Genomic DNA, 18,075 nt, shown 5'->3' on the forward strand with positions numbered 1-18,075 from the left:
AATTAGCGGATTTATTAATCATACATACGCCTGGAAATTTTTCTTTCCTTATAGATCTTCTTGGCAACAGTTATATTTCACGGTAGAGCAGAATTATAAATTCCACTGTCTCAAGAACAAATTGAGAACATTGAGAACAAGCAATTCATATAAAAAATGATTTGTGTTTCCTATAAAGAATTGTCTGTTTCACATTCGCGAACTGTTTGCCAACAGTAAAGATAAACTATTCATTGATTACTTGTACAAACGCATTTTCGACGATATCAATATTTAAAATAATCTAAAGCTATTATGACATAAGATGATAACAAAAGATTTTTGTTAAAAACAACTTAAATATAACAGTACTCACGACATTATTTAATATAACTAATATTCAATGTAAATTGTTACTCATACAATTTTTCCTAACATAACAATCTGACTTATTATTCAGAGGAAGCACTACTTAATAGATAAAATCACTATTTAGAAAATAAATATTGTCAATTAATTCAAATATTACACAGATTTTTGTAAAAACGTATTGAAGTCTATGCCCAGCGAAAGATAGATAGTAATTTAAAATAAAAATTTCGAATAAATCGATATTTCAATCCAAAAGAATATAATATAAAATAAAGATTGTTGATTTTTTTTAAAAATTTCCTGGAATTTACAATTATAAATAAATAAAATTATGAAAATAAATAATTTATTGTTTGAAATTCGATACTAATTAAATATTGAATAATGGAACTGAAAAAAAAATAATGAAATTGAGAATTTACAAAAAAATGGAGTTGTGATAAAATCAATTTTCGATAACTGTTCGTAATAATAGTTTTAAGAAAAAACTTTAAGATCATCTATTCAATCATTACATATTCAATCTAATACAATCTAATACACAATGTTACTAAATAGAGAACAATAGACATATAGTAATAAAATACTTATCGCTATACATATTTATGTATATACATATAATATAATGATTAAAACATGTAAGTAACAACTAATCATGTAAGTAAATCATACATGCGTATCAATTCTAATAAATACAAGGAATCATACTATACATTTTCCCATAAATGTACCTAATTTATAATATTAGAACTAGTTTAATTAGATCGAGCATCCAATTATTAATAATTATTTCTAAGACTGTTTCAATTCTTAATATCGTAAAGCTTAAAAAATTGATTTGATATGCATAAAAAGTTTATTTAAAGATTTCAATCATTTGGGTACTGAAATTAATGCAATATTTTTAATAAATCATTTCACTGTTAAAAGTGAAATAACAAAAGTCTAAATAACAAAATATATTAATTATAAAATGTCTTCGAAAAATGTAATACTATGTTTAAAAATTTTTTAAAAATGATTTATTTAAATATGTAAAAAATAAAAATTTATTTGTAATAATAAAGATAGATATGTATATACAATAATAAAAAGATTAAAATATAAAGCTCAAACGTTTATAAAAAACGTTTTAAAAAAGGATGAAAATGCGTCAAATTAAGCCAGAGAGAAAATTTACGACAGTTATAATAAAAATAAATTATTAAAATCTCAAAAGAACTTATGAAAGCAATTTTCGTCCCAGTAGAAATTTGAAAATAACAAATGATGATCAATTAGATCTATACAATAAATATTATAAAAACGAATTTATATTAATACATCAGGTTCTTGATTTAAAATCATAAATATAAAGTTAAATGATAATAGAAATTTTGAAACATCTAGTGATCATTAAATACACATTCTTTTACATATTTTTGTTCTTTCTCAATTCGGATAATCGACGTTCTATCTGTAAATAATACACACATGGTCCAAAGCGTAGATTCAATCATGGTTAAGAATTATGAAAATAAATCGTACATTACATTACAATTAATGGTTAAAAATGAAATCAAAAAATACTAATAATAATAGTAAGTATGATTAGGCCACTCATATAAGCAAAAAATTATTAAATTTCATTTGACTGAATCAGTACTATATTGTAGATAATTGAATTGAAAAATCTTTTAATTCTTTCTATAAACGGATATTTCTTTTTAAGTGTAAATGTAATTTTTCGAAAAACCACTTATATATATTAAAGTAAATGTAATGTAATACAAGTTTCTCTTTGTCGTAACTTTTGAAACACAATTGTCCTATTCCTTGAACCAAGAGCATATTACTCGAAACCCTTCTTTCTATGATATATCTGAAATTAAGCAAAATTAGAATTGGGACTTACTTTTCCAGATAACTTTAAATTTATTTGATTACATTTATAATCATATATATTTTGTGTAACTTTTATTTTATTTTCTTTCAAATTTTTGTTTTTCTAATTGTAAATGTAAGTAAAATAATCTTAGAAATGAAAACAGAAACGAAACACGAAATAATAAAATTAAAAATTCTATTGTATTTATAAACAATATATTAATAACAGTTTAAAATGAATCTTATTCTTGGGATTATCTAGTATTTAAAAAAAAATAAGACTAACGAAAATTCTAACAATCAACATGAGATGTCACTAATATAGCAACTACACTGTTCTTTCGTATTATGTATTACATCAACCATAACCAATGACAAAGTGTTGCTTTGAAATATAGTATTGAAAGTTATTGTAATATAATTAAAAGCGTTGTGAAATTGTATAATGACAGAATGTCAAATCACAAAATAATTATCAGATAAAAATTGTTGAATAGTGAATACTAGTAGTTATAGAAGTGAATACTAATAGTTATAAATAACATTCTGCAAATGGCATTTGTTCGATGTATTCAACGACTGAATCATGTATTCTTATTAACGTTTTCAAATTCAATCTCTCATTCTGTGAAGTATATACATTCAAGTTCAACTACATCAATTATAAAACAAGAGACAATAAATAAAATAGAACAATTATCTTTAGTTAATATTGATGGTGCTGATAGTTTTTCTGTTCTAAAAGCTGCAATTGTTTTTACAGAACATTTACGCAATACAAAAATAGATAAAGAAATTGAACCTATGTATAGCCCATTTGAAAAAGAATTCATTCTTCTACGAGATGATAATATAGAAAATAACACATCTAGAAAAGAAATCTTAATGAATGCTGCAGTTACAGAAGAAGAATACTTTGTAGCACCATTACAAACTATTACAAAAGCATCATGAATATAACAAATATTCTAAAAGAATTAAGTGGACATTTTATCAGTCTTACAGAATACGGACTTAAATATGGACCTCAAGGTAAAATGCTATTAAAAAACCTTGAAGAACAGTGGTTTTTACACTGTATTACGATGTCACGCTATAATATATTTCTATCAGATGAATTTAATAATACTTTAAATTTTGTTATTAAAACTGAAATGAGTGATATACCATTTGGATTAGCTAAAATAGAAAATTCCAAAAATTATTGGACTTCAAATTTATTACCTATGAAAAAAACAAATATTCACAGAATTGCTGAAACAACTATTTTTCAAAGTGATACAGAAACAAAAGATTTGTTTCATAATATACAAAAAGAACGTAAAATTTGGTGGCGAAAACTGGCACAATTTCCTTCAAGATTTAAGCTTACAGAAGAGAAAAAAATAAAAAATTGTAATGTAGTAGATATTGAAGCACAATTTTCATTTGGTAATGTTATTGTGGAAAAAATAGCGTACCATACAGATGTTCGAAAATTATTCTCTCAAGTATCTTGCATTTTTTTTTTTATATACTTAAATTTGCAAAAGTCCAAAAATAACAGTTATTTTTATGGATTATTTTATTTCCAGGTTGATAGTAAAAAAGACTTTACCAATGTACAAATGGTCGAACATAAAGCATCTTTAGATTGGGGCTGTTTAGCACTACTTTGTGACGCATATGACATGAATAAATCTAACAAAATGCATCTTCATTCCAAATTAGCACCACATAAAGTTGCATTTCATATAAAAAGAACAAATAATGAAGAGAATACTCAAAATGATGATTTAAATCGCTTTGTACTTTACTTAAATAACATGTTAAGAACAAAGGGCCTAAATACAATATTAACCACTTCAGAAAAAATTATAAATACATGCTTGATTCCTTTCATAATTTCTGTTGATGCGACTAGTCTTGAAAATGGCATTATATATATAAGGGATAGATCAACAACTCTCAGTGAAGCAATACATGTAACCGATTTAGTAAAATATATAATTCTGCGTTGTTAATTAATTAATGTGATTTAATTTCATTTAAATAAAATTAATATATCAAAAGTTTAAAATACACATTATCAATACAATTAATTTCTAATTTCTAAAAAATAGAATAAATTTTGAAATCACAATTTTATAATTTTCATTTTCAATTATTTTGTATTTTATGTATTATATTTTAATTAAATAATATAATTATCATAATCATATTTGTTATGTATTATTTAATGATGTAATATGCTGAAAAACATCAATGAAGATAACATTCTAAAATACAAATATTGCCACATGGGATAAAGATGAAAAATTATACATGGATGTTTGTGATGTTGAAAATACGAGAAAATGGAATGCTTTACAATTAATAAAATGTATACTTTGTACACGAGCATTCCTCGATTTTTAGATATTGCCAAAATTTATATAAATTCAATTGATAATAATATTGCTCCTTTGAGCAATATATAATTTTCCAAATGATAATGCTTCTATGCAGCTAAGCAGGTAGTTGTAATTTCTTGCCTTTCAATACTTTGGTAATATAGAGGTAGAAAAAGTCACAATAAAGAATTGTTTGTACTAAACCAGCAACTATAGCAATTAGATCAGCATGACTTTCTGCATAGTAACGATACACCCAATTTAACAAATACAGGCCTCTATAAGATCCCAAAGCAAAAAGATAATGACTGGTGATACTTTCTGCTTCTCCTGTTTTTGATACCAAAAATAATTGTGGCAATATTGCTACAGACTCCAAATAAATACTAAATGTCCATAGAACTTCTATAACTGTAAACTCATTGTTGATTAATAATGCCAACACCGATGCAGGTAGAATTAAAAATTCAATTCTGAAAAAAATAACGCGTTATTATATAAAATTATTAGTTATTATATAAAACTTATAAATATTATTTATAAATCACTTATACATATGTAGATTTATATATAGTAAATTATTATTATGCATCATTCAATGTATATATTCTAAAATTGACATACCTAAATGTATCATGATTATGATCATATGTAGCTTTAAATTTTACATACATTAAAAAAACTGTAACATAAGAAGTTACAATAAAAATGATTTTCATAAATGTATTGTATGCTGAAATGTATGTTGTTACCAAATCTAGGTAACGTGTTGTATATACAATCGCAAATAAAATTTGCGATTTGCCACTTATACCTGTAAAACACACCAAATATTATTAGAATGAATATTTTCAATCTGAATAAAATCACTTAGTTATAATAAACATGAAAATCATATCAATGATGTATACCGGCACAGCTTCGTGTTTTCCATATTTTTAGAAGAAGAATGATAATTGCAAGAAGATGTGATAAGTCACCTAAGAGTCTAAATATGTTCATGTTTTCGTTTACTGAAAAGTAATTTTTTATAAGAGAATCGAGAAATACTTCACACACCTAAGTCACAAAGCATACAAAATATGACGTGGCTTTGGCTGCAACATCAGCAGATGGCCGACCGATCAACATTTAAGTTCCATCTTTCATGTTTCCAATAAATACACGCAAAGTATAATGTATAGATGAAATATTTTACTAATAGAAATATTTTACTTTTAGATTTCCACATATATATATTTTATTGATTAAACACATTTAAGATATAAATATCAATTATAACAAAGTTGTAAAATGAAATAGAACATTCAATATAATATTTCTAATACATTTTTATTAATGGATGTTTTGATTTTTTCTATATATTTATTTATTGTAATAACGACATTTATTATATATAATTCATCGTTTGCAATTATTTGTTATTTTAAAACTATATTAATATAAATTTTATACAAAATTACTATATTTCCTCCTAAATTTGAATTTTGTTACTAGATTAAATTTAAGATTGATATTACACTCAATAATAAATTCTGTACAGAGTCAATTTCAAAAATAAAAAACTTTTATTTTAAAAATCTTAATGTGAAAAAATTAGTTTATGAAAAAATAACTAAATAAATTAAATATCTTGTTGTCGAACTCGTATCATTTAATTAAATATTTATCAATAACATTATATTTTTGAGTTTTATTTTTAGTATATAAATATAAAATAAGTATAACTTTTTTATAGTATTGTATAATAAGTATGAACTTTTTTAATTATGTTAAATTATAACGTCCAAGTTACAAATTGTTTAACATTTATAGAAAAATTGATCACCAAGTATACATATGATACTTTAGTTAAATATAGTCTGTGTATCTGATCTATGTGTTATAACATATCCTATTTTACTCTAAACTTGGTGTGTAATTTTATTTTAATTTATAGTTGATTAAAAAAGTATAATATGGAAGTATAGTATAAGCCGAAGTAGTATTTTAAAACAATCGTCTATTAAATATATTTAAATATTTATAGGAATTTTTAATGAATATATTATGTTTGTTGTATATTATTATTTTAAAACATATAAACAAATTTTTTACTAAAATATTTAAAAATATATGTAATTACTGTACAATTAATGATAAATTTGTATAAATACAATATAGGGAGGTTAAAAATATTTCTTATGTTGGTATTACTATCCTAGGTAATTTTTTTGACAGACACATATATTTTCTGCTAATTTTTTTTGACAAAGCTTGAAATTTGGATTCATGTAACACATTAAAGAATTCATTATTTCTTTCAAGACGTATGTGTATGTTTTATTTTTGCAAATAACCTTTAATATAAAATCTAGTTGTTTTGTATAGTGAGTTTGAAATATTGTGGTGGTTTTCTTTTCATTATTGTTATTGTTATTAGGCTAACCTCAGTTATCAAGATGACGTCGCCCGTAATTTCAAAGGTATTTAAATGTGAAATTTTTATATAGATTATAGTAACAAAAAATGAAATGAATGTGTAAGTTTTATATACATAGAAAAGAATTATCACTGAAAAAATGAAATGCTTTATAAACTATAAAATTAGTTTATTGTACGAATTGAACAATAATAAAAATGGAGATACTCAACATTAAATATATTTTCGATTTTTACACTTAAAATATTTGGTTTATTTATTTATAACAACAACAATTGAATTTTTAAATCTATATAAATACATGATATTACATGATTATATATGATATTATTTTTCAAACTATATTTTCCAAAAATATTTTAGATGAAGAATTTGTTTAAATTTAACCTTGTGTAAAACAATATAAAAAAATTTACTATTTCTATTGATACAAAACAATGAAGTTTATTTTGGACTACATGCAAAATATATTTTTTTTTATTTTGACTACAAATTTTTTGAGCAATAATTGACTATTGTAGTAAACAACAAAAAGATTGAACCTCATAATAAAAAAATGAAGAAGACAATATAAATAGCAATATGTTGGAATCATAGTAAAATTGCTTATATTAGCATTAACACATTAGCACAATGATTTACATAGAAAAATTGAAGATATTAATAAATTTTATATCATGTAGTATTATGTAAATTTAAATTATAATTCCTATTTATCTTTTATATTATAGGTTAGGTTTTAAACTTTTATATTATTTAATATCATAATGGCAAAATTAATCAGACAATACAAAATTTTTTTTTTATGAAAAGCAAAGAGATAAGTGAACTCAAAGATCCTGCTAACAATATGATAAATTGAAAATATTGAAAATAAGACAAAAAAAAAATGACGAAGTCAAAGATTAAGTAAGAATATTGTTTATTAATTTTTTATTTTTTGAGTATATATATAATAAAAGTTGTTTGAGTATTTAATACTTTACAACCTTAATAATTATTTATTTTTATTCTTATAGCATGTTTATTCTATCAGACCAAAATCTTTCTTCATCACTGCCAATTTGGATATAAAAATTTGTTCACAAATAAGAAAGTCTGAAAAGTAGTATACATTTGCGCATACTTTACATATGTTAGTCTAAGTTATGAAAAGATAATACTCAGAACAATTGAAATTGCAGAATAGTTTTGATATCAATAAACGAAGAATATGAAAGTATGAAAGAATATGAGAAAATAATAATATTACTCAAGAAGAAACTTTAAACTTCTTGAAACTAAGTTCTAAAATTATTAGTAAAAGGATTGTCAGATTATTTAATCTATTTATGTTTAATCTATTTATTTTCAAATTTTTAGTCAATAATTCGTATTATTATATTGAAAAATTTATCACAATTAGATAATTTTTGTTAATATATAAAATGAAAACTTGTACTTAAATATTATAGAAATTAATTATTAATTAAATTATTAAATAAAATTAGAAATTTTATTGTACTGATATAGATTACAATAAAACTACTCTAACGACTATATTTATTGAGTGAACAAACTAAGAAACGATAGCTATAGTGTTTTCGCTAAACGGAGATGTAGGAACATGTGCATGTACATGTGTATTATATTATACATATATATCATACGCTTGCGAAGAAAGTGACTAATCTTAAAAGACGGGATTATTACTACAAAAATATTGCAGAAATAGTCTTTGATTAATTATAAAAATCTTATTTATTGATGTTTTTTGAGGCATTAGAAAAAAAACTATGTTACTTTTCTTAATTCATGTGACACCGTGTTGTATTCTATAAATACCTCTTATTATGAATTTTGTCTTGATTATTATTGTGGATAAATATTGTTAAGGTAAGTGTATTATTCTCTCTCTCTTTCTCTTAGATAACAGAAATGTATTACTTTGAACTGTGTTGTTTCTTTAATTAATAAAATAATATCTAATTTTATTTAAAGAAATTTTTCTACTGAAAAACATTTATTTCACTTTTTTCGCAAGGGTGCGATATAATGAGAATTTTATGGAAGATGCGTGACTTGAGCGCAACTCGCGATTACAAGTATAATGTCGCATATTTTTTGTCTGAGAGAGGATTTCAAGATTTTTAAACATATGATGTGCGATGATTTTGATTCTCTTGAAATTGATTAAATGACGATTAGATAATTATTTGCGATTGCCATCCGCCGTTGAATCTCATAGAGGTCGATGAATTTTCGAAAATCGATGCGACGATGTAAGCATTGACAACGCATAGAATGCTACAACATCGTATTTGTTAGTCGCATTGTTAATAATTCAAGCCAGTTTTAGTTGCACGACATTTATAACAGAAATGAATAATTTCGCAGAATTATTAATTTGTGAAATAGAAAAACAATTTGTTTTGTAAAATGAATGAAGCGACTTTGTCAAGAACATCTTAGAAATTCATCGTTATGGATAGTTACATGTTGAGTAATTCGATGTTGATCAAGATCAATTAAAAATCAGAATGCAGGATGTGAAGATTACTTACATAAGTATGAAATTCTATAGAAAAACATACATTAGAAAAAATTGTATATAACATGGAGTATCAATTGTGATGGCTGATTAATATTCATGGTTGTTCAATTATTATTAAATTAACACAAACATGTGTTCGAATACTTTTGCGATTCGAGGTATGTTAATTGTAATGTATTACATTATTAGATTTTTGTGTTCTCATTTTTAAGACTTCTATCTTCAATTTGTTGCAGTATTATTTTGTAAATGTGAATCATTTATTTACAGTTTGGTACAACATTCTCTGCATATATTGTAACTCCGAATTCTTCATTGAGCTTGTGTGTGGCAACTACCTTCCCTTACAATCAAACGTAACGATCAGCAAGAATTTTTGGCTTGGAATTAATTCTATTCTTCTATCAGTATCTTGAAAAAATGTCTCATATATATTGTATAATCTTCGTTAGCATTAAAAGGTTTGCTATTTCATGCATTGAGTTTTTCTTTTTGCAATGATACGATACATATCTACTATCATACTTTCAACGACGTATTCGCAATCTTCCTAGTGTTCTTAATGTTCTTGAAAAAGAATTCAACATTATCTTTATATATATATTACTTTTTCAACTACTTAAGATTAGGATTGATATAAAATATATATATTTTTTCAATTACTTAAGATTCGAATTAAATCGATATAAAAAATTTCTCAATATCTATAACAAATTTCCTATTTCTTCAGTATTTCTTGTAATATTATATAATCATACGTTTTTTTTTTTATCTTTGAAATATACGAGCTGTATGTAATATGACGTACTACTTTTTGATTGCATACTTATTTAAAATGCAAAGCTTAGAAGTCAAAATTATACTAGTGTTGGAATATTGTGACCCACTATTATATTACAGATTATCATGAAATAGAAAAATTGTTTTTTAATACAATTAAACGTTATTTCAATTATTAATCAAATTTGTGATCAAAAAACAAAACAATTTAAAATAATACACTTTTCACTTTATCAACACAATCATAGCGACAGTCAAGATGCAATTTATACATAATAAGTATAGTGTTACATGAATCAGGAAGAATGATATAACTGCTCTTTATTAGGAAAATTTGAACATAAACGAATATTTTTATATTGATAATTCGAAATCGTTTTTGAATTATCTTTTCATATAATTTCATATACACTTCGTTTCGATATATACATATGTTTAACGATTGATATTATAAATAAGCACTCAGACGATCGGTTTTTTTTTCGACTGTTCGATTTCTTCTTATCATAGATTTTATTTTATATTATGTAGAGATATTAAATTATAATCTTTGACTATACTTTTGAATAGTATTGATGACCAATTGACCGGAAATTTGGTAGACATCATAGGATAGAGTAGTAAAAGCTGAAGCAAACATATTGAGATGCCAAAAAAATAGGTGACCAAACTGTATTCTATTAACTAAGAGAAAGAGAGGTCATAAAAAAACAGTTTCGAAAATTTTTCATTCTAAGATATCCTGCTTCCCTTCCTTTGAATTTTTAATTTTTTTTATAATACTATTAATAAATTAAAAATACTTAAAACTTCAAGTATACACCAGAAATTTTTAAACGTCTTTGAAACATCGATTGCTGAAGGAGGAAACTATTTTTAACATTAACTATTTTCTTTAAGTTTTAAACATTTTTTCAATATTCCATCATAATCGATGTCTATATCTCAAAAAGAAAGAGTTATCGAACTTATAACATCTTATATAATCTTTTTTATATTTATATGATCTTTTTTCTTTTTTAGAAATAATAGAATACGGTAATAAATTTTGGCCACTTCCCCTTCATGCCTTCACTACTATTATTACTCGACACTTTTATTACTGTTAGATACTCCATTCGACATTTTGATATGGTATATGTTTTTTAATGTTTCCGATATATATTTTTAAATTCGAAGATCAATAAAATCGTTTTAATCGATATTGATTTAAGTTAGATAACTCCTTACTGTTTTCTAGCCAGTCAGTAATGTTTCATCTGTTTTTGTCTTCTGATGCTATTTGAAAAAACATCTCTGTATCTTCTGAATGTATAACTTTCCGAAACTGAGATTTTATATTTTAAATCTACTATCTCAACCAATGATATTCTGAAAATTTTGTTCCGATTATACCATTCCGATATTGAACCATTGATGCTATTTGGAATCTTTATGTAAAGAATAACTTTGTTTTTATTATATCAAATATAAATATATTCTTGGATACATTCTATGTATTTAATATTATATAGTTATATTATAATATTATATAGTGGAAGTTAAGAAACAATATTATTACAACAACAATATATTAACACACACAATACAATATATTAATACAGTCATAATTTTTAGATTTCAGTTGCACCTTCCATACAAGAGTTTAGCATCAGAGTACCAAAGTACGTAACGAAATAATTTTACAATTACGAATTACAAAATTATTAAATGAAATATTGTTTTGTTTTAGAAACAACAAGAAAAAGCACAATGTGATGCGTTTTAATGCAACATTAAATGTTGATTTTTCAAAATGGACCCAGGTAAAAATGGAACGTGAAAATAATATGAAGGAATATAAAGGAATAGAAGAAGAAATGCCAAAATTTGGAGCTGGTTCCGAATTTGGTCGAGATGCGAGAGAAGAGGCAAGGAGAAAAAAATTTGGCATTACAAGTAGAAAATATAAGCCAGAAGATCAACCTTGGATTTTGAAATCTGGAGGAAAAACTGGTAAAAAGTTTAAAGGCATAAGAGAAGGTGGTGTGAGTGAAAATGCGGCATATTATGTTTTTACACATGCTCCCGATGGAGCCATAGAAGCTTTTCCATTACATGAATGGTAATTAGTCAAATTTGAGAATTGAATTGCATTTTATTAAAATTTTAATGCTTATCATTTTTATATTCAGGTATAATTTTCAACCAATTCAGAGATATAAAGCGTTAAGTGCAGAAGAAGCAGAACAGGAATTCAGTCGTAGAAATAAAGTAATGAATTATTTTTCATTGATGTTGCGTAAAAGACTTAGAAATGATGAGGATGGTGCAGATGACGAAGAAATGATAGAAGGTGGAAAGAGTAAAAAACCGAATAAAAAAGAGAAAGATTTAAAAATATCTGAAATGGATGAGTGGATGGATAGCGATGATGATGATTCGGTTAGTGATGATGAAGGTAGTAAAAAGAATTCTGATGAAGAAGATGATAAAAAGAAAAAGAAAAACAAAGGTAAGTGTTACTTCTGATAATCTTAAGAAATGCATATTTAGTAATTATACTTATTAAACAGTAATGCCCACTTAAGCATCCGTTCTTTTGCTCGCTATCTTATTATGCGGCCGCGTGAAACATAACACTCGCACAACACAAAATAAGTGATATATGATACCGATATTTTGTCACATTATAATTGTTTTGGACACATCGATCAAAGTTAGGCAAATTTTATTTTCATAAGTATTACAAATAGTTGAATATTTCCTTAACACATGCATTAATAATTATATTAAATTACATTAAATAATAAGAATAATAGTAAAAATAGAAAAAAAATAATAATGAAAAGAGTAAATAAAAATTATTTTGAATTATAATGATCTACTGTATGATTTGCAATTTCTGGTTCCGTAATTTTTTGTAGATAATGTAACAATCTGTCAATTTCTTCTGCTTTTACTGGATTCACTAGAAGTTGCGAATGAGACGATTTTCTTGTAGCATCTGTCTTTTCCGTAGCATCTTCTTTAATTCTTTCTGCTTCTCCACATTCATTGATCCCAATTTTGGAAACCTACTCTCATACTTTCTGATCTAACACATTCCTCATTCTACAACCCCTCCTTTAGAAAGAACAATCCAAATTATTAACAGCCGACATATTCATATGTTCTATTTTACATGACTCACATCCTCGGTACAATTGTATAATTGTATTGTGAATTAGTTTTATCATAATAAATAATTTTTTCTATATATTTATTATACGCCAAAATATGAATTAAAATATTTGTGTTAGTTGATGCCACGAAAAAGAAAAAGAAAAATGCATCTGATGATGAAGCATTTGAAGAAAGTGATGATGGTGATGAAGAAGGTAGAGAATGTGATTACATTTCTGACTCGTCAGATTCTGAGTCAGAATTGGAACAGCAAAAGGATAGTAAATCAGTTGCAGAAGAAGACGCATTGAGAAAATTACTTGCTTCTGATGAAGATGATGATGATGAAGAACAAACAGATAAAAAAGATGGGGATGAAGAAAAAGATGAAGATGATGAAACTAAAGATAAAGATGATAAAGTAAATTCACAAAATATTATAAATGATAAAAATACTTATAATAATAGAAATATTTATTTTATTCATTAATTTTTAGGATAAAGATAAGATCAGTAAAGATGCAGATAAGAAGAAAGATAAAAAGAAAAAGAAGAAACAATTTAAAAAAAAAGATTCAAAGAAACTTACATCAGGAAAAGATTCTTCTAGTGACTTTTCTAGTGACTCAGATTCAGAATCTGATACAGTGAAAGAAAAAGATAATAAAAAATCTAATAGTGCACATAGTTCAAGATCTGCAACACCTACAGCTGGAATATCAGACTCTATAAAAAGAAAACAATCTGGATCTCCAGATTTATCACAAGCGAAGAAATTGAAATTGGATAATTTTAATTTAGTACCAGTAACTTCCTACATCCCAGGAATCAGGTATGTTGTTTATTATTATTAACATTTAAAATTATTCTTTGTATAATTTTGTAAATTTTACGAACTACGAATTTTATTTTTTTATATATAGATTTAATTTCTTATTTAATTAAAGTTAATTAAAGTTAATTAATATAAAATATCATTTTTATTATATTATAAATTTTAAATGAAAATGATATTATTTTTCTAATTGTTAAAATCATTTGATTTATCAATATTTGATTCATTTTTTAAATCATTATTGACATATAATCATTATTATCCATACATATATTTCATGTATGTGAATGAATATATTTTAATATGTAATGTCTAATTATACTAATTTTAAATGTATAATTGGCAGCAATAAAACCATATATTTCCATTTAACAAAAGCACAATATTAAAATCTTATTATAATGATTGAGGAAAACTTCAAATGTTCTACTAATTATTCATTATATCAAAAATTACTTTTATATAAAAAGTGTTTTCACATTTTTAATAATTATTTAAACAGTGATTTATAGCTACTTTTATATTTTTCTGCAAAGAGATAGCATATGTGTGCCATTATTAAATTTCGTAGTTTTAATGAATATATAGTAATATAGCAAATATTTAAAGTTAAAAAAGTAAAATTTATCAACTACAAAAATTGTGAAATCCATGAAGAAAAGACGAAGTTATAATTTATTAATATTAAAAAAACGTTATTACATTATATTTATAATTGTAAAAATTATTTCTTTATCTTGTATCTATAAAAATTATTTGCGTATGGATTTTGCTCTTCATTGCTTATTGAATAAAAAATTTGCTCAAGGATTGAAGCTTTATTCATTAATTAAATGGGATTCTAATTCTTGTATTGCTATAAGTTACTTCTGATATTAATTTGAACTATACAGGATGGTCCATTTAAGTGAGGCCACCTAAATATCTTTTCTAATTGTGATGATGTTTTTTTTTTCATATAAAGAGGAGACTTCAATCTTTAAATCCAATTTTAAAACAAATTGTTTAATATTTTTATATATTATGACAATTTATAACATTTTTCGAAAAGAAAAATGTCTTCACTTTCTCATCTGCTATGTGATGTAGAAATATCTTATTGTTAGTTTAAATAGTTAGTATTTGAATATTTAAGTGTCTTGATATTAGTGTGATTATAATTTAACTGTAATTTGATCCAATTTGAGAACCATTAGGTGGGTCAATTTAAGAAACTCAATTATAATTTTAATAATAAACAAAAGCAAATGCACGTATTAGATCAACGTTATGATAAGTCTAAAGATATAATCTTTCATAAAAAATTACATCTATATTAAATTTAGAAAACTTATTTATCAATCGAAAGTTACAGCTTATATAAATTGGAAGCAAAATTACATCAGCCGACATAAAAAAAAAAATATTAATCACACTATAATTATTTACATTTTCTACAGTTTTTTTCCATGCTGTTATTAAGCAATATATGAACTATGATCTCATGCTAAGAGATATTGCATAAGTTAATTTATATGTTAATAAAGACTGTAATCTAATTTAGAATTCAGATTAGGAATCTTTTCTTTATTGTATTAAATCGTATTATACAAATATTGTATAAAATTTCCATGTTAATTTAAGAGTTAATAAAAATTTAAAATTATTTTTCAAGAGCACGATTGAGTTACAACCTACATTCGTATCACACATTTGTCGAAAGTGATACAATGTAGAAAAGCAGAGTGAAAAAACTTAGATATTTAAAGATATAATAAAGTTAGATATAATTAGATATTCAAAGAAATGACACAATTCAAAATAATATATTTTTCATTTTATCTATATATACTTATTTATGATGATACTCAAGACAAAAACTCATGGATGCATTAAAAAATAAGTCGATGACCTTTAGATATTCTTCACGCCTTCATTTGCACTAAACTAGTAATACTAACTCACATGTCTTTTGATATCATCCAACTTTCTTATATAGTAAGCAATTTTCGAGTCTTTGTCCAATTTTAGTCTCGTATTTTAATTTATTAGTGCTCTATTTTATTTAGAGTATTTCGTATCAGATATGTTGTTAAAAAACTATTTCCTATTTTATCGTTAACAACATGCTATTTATTCTAATTGTGAAATGAAAACATGTTAACAAGGCTATACAAGAAACTGAAACTTTCTGCAACTTTTGCTAAACCAATAATACCGAAGTACATAAAAACAGTTTATCTATATATATATATATATATGAAATCGATGCCTCAATGTTAAATACTGAAAGTCTTTTTTTCTGAAGTCATTTGTCAAACCTATTTGAATTAACACGGTATATTCGTATGTAGTATGTTTTGTTATATTCACATACTACAATATTCTCAACACTGCATCGTAGCATAAATACATAAAAAAAAAATTAACGCACGTTGCAACATTAAACATAACGCTGGCTTCTAGAAATTTTTAAGTTCATCACGATGCCCTTTTATTAACGCTCGTGTGGACCTGAATAGAATCAATGTCCTAAAGTAGATGTTCTAGATGTATTGAACAAGCCTATAAAGTTTTGAAGATGCCATCTGTCTATTATCAAGCTTCAATGTATTTATAAATTGTCTGATGGTTTTTGAATTCTAATGGTTTAAACTTGAGCCTATACTACTTTTCGTTTCTCTTTTCTTTTAACTGATAACAACATGCTGCTGCTACAAAAGATAAGTCTTTTTTAGTCATCGTTAGCAGTTCGAAACAAACTAACATATGGATAACAAATATTGTTTTAAAATCAAAACCAACGATAGCATTGCTTTAATATAAACAATATAAAATATTTCTCTAAATACTTGATAATGTTTTGAAACAGGCAGTGATAAAAAGTTTTTCGATGTTGTCTCAACATGTTTTGCATCATATATATTGTATATATTTATCAAAAATACAACATAAATATTTTTTGTTCAGAATGATTTGTTGAAAACGCGAATGAAGTTTATTGGATATCACACTGGACATAGCATATGTATAAAGGAATTATTGCTATTATGTTTAACTAACAAATATATTTACGTAATTAATAGCTAATTATAATAATTATTCTTATGTTGTAGTGAATCCGGAATCACGGAGGATGCAGTGAGACGTTATCTTATGCGTAAACCAATGACAACAACGGAGCTTTTACAGAAATTTAAATCGAAAAAGACTGGTCTTACTTCAGAACAGTTAGTTAACGTAATGACTCAAATACTTAAAAAGATCAATCCAACTAAGCAGACAATAAAGAATAAAATGTATTTGTCTATTAAGACACAATCTAATTAATATTTTTGTATATTTTAATCCAATTGATATTTATGGAATATGTAAAAATAATAATTTGTATAATAATAATAAATCAATGTATAAAATTTAATTTAAGAATTAAATTTTATAATTAGATCTATCATTAGGAATAGATTAGTACAATTAATACAATTCTCAAGAATATTAAGATTTACTAAAAATTTCGGGAATTCAAATCTTTTTAAAGCGTTTTATCTACTTTTTATGTCTATGTATTCTTCATGTTATAAACTTATGAAAAATAGAATCAATGTACTAAATATGCATGTATATGATCTGAATTTTTAAGAAAAAGAAGTCAAAACTCAAAAATTCGAGACAATGATTATATTTAATGTTTCCTAATAATAGGAAATATTATTATAAAACACTTTTAGGAATCTTGATATTTTCGAAATCCAGTTTTCTTAAATCGCGAATTGTATCTCTAATAATGATATAT

At 24.4% G+C, this 18,075-nt stretch overlaps 4 protein-coding genes and 1 long non-coding RNA gene across 6 annotated transcripts; 4 read left to right on the forward strand and 1 right to left on the reverse strand.

The window, feature by feature from the left end:
* Positions 1–2,706: 2,706 nt before the first annotated feature.
* Positions 2,707–3,171, forward strand: LOC122527665 (glutamyl-tRNA(Gln) amidotransferase subunit C-1, mitochondrial). The gene has a single exon (XM_043652036.1). It carries the CDS (start codon positions 2,770–2,772, stop codon positions 3,169–3,171), a length of 402 nt encoding a protein of 133 aa, XP_043507971.1. The 5' UTR covers positions 2,707–2,769.
* On the forward strand, positions 3,168–4,276 carry LOC122527663 (DNA polymerase subunit gamma-2, mitochondrial). The gene is made up of 2 exons (XM_043652034.1): positions 3,168–3,707; positions 3,792–4,276. The coding sequence occupies exons 1-2, from the start codon at positions 3,168–3,170 to the stop codon at positions 4,218–4,220; spliced, it is 969 nt and encodes a 322-aa protein (XP_043507969.1). The 3' UTR covers positions 4,221–4,276.
* Positions 3,986–5,729, reverse strand: LOC122527664 (ER lumen protein-retaining receptor). The gene is made up of 3 exons (XM_043652035.1): positions 5,501–5,729; positions 5,214–5,403; positions 3,986–5,062 (listed from the first exon to the last, which is right to left on the reverse strand). Exons 1-3 carry the CDS (start codon positions 5,589–5,591, stop codon positions 4,705–4,707), a joined length of 639 nt encoding a protein of 212 aa, XP_043507970.1. The 5' UTR covers positions 5,592–5,729; the 3' UTR covers positions 3,986–4,704.
* Positions 5,730–6,839: 1,110 nt separating this feature from the next.
* LOC122527658 (general transcription factor IIF subunit 1) lies at positions 6,840–17,652 on the forward strand. 2 transcript variants are annotated; one of them, XM_043652029.1, is made up of 8 exons: positions 6,840–7,054; positions 9,815–10,005; positions 11,942–11,988; positions 12,057–12,428; positions 12,499–12,818; positions 13,606–13,889; positions 13,966–14,300; positions 17,399–17,652. In XM_043652029.1, exons 4-8 carry the CDS (start codon positions 12,082–12,084, stop codon positions 17,610–17,612), a joined length of 1,500 nt encoding a protein of 499 aa, XP_043507964.1. In that variant the 5' UTR covers positions 6,840–7,054; positions 9,815–10,005; positions 11,942–11,988; positions 12,057–12,081; the 3' UTR covers positions 17,613–17,652. The 2 variants fall into 2 exon arrangements, with proteins under 2 accessions (XP_043507964.1, XP_043507963.1); XM_043652028.1 differs by lacking the exon at positions 9,815–10,005 and having other exon boundaries at positions 6,881–6,898; positions 7,012–7,054.
* On the forward strand, positions 8,498–9,096 carry LOC122527659. The gene is made up of 2 exons (XR_006306385.1): positions 8,498–8,886; positions 8,992–9,096. It is a non-coding gene; the product is annotated as an uncharacterized LOC122527659 (long non-coding RNA).
* Positions 17,653–18,075: the final 423 nt, after the last annotated feature.

The sequence above is a fragment of the Frieseomelitta varia genome, unplaced genomic scaffold (assembly GCF_011392965.1).
Source record: "Frieseomelitta varia isolate USP_RPSP 00005682 unplaced genomic scaffold, Fvar_1.2 scaffold_23, whole genome shotgun sequence".
In the NCBI taxonomy this organism is placed as follows: Eukaryota; Metazoa; Arthropoda; class Insecta; order Hymenoptera; family Apidae; genus Frieseomelitta; species Frieseomelitta varia.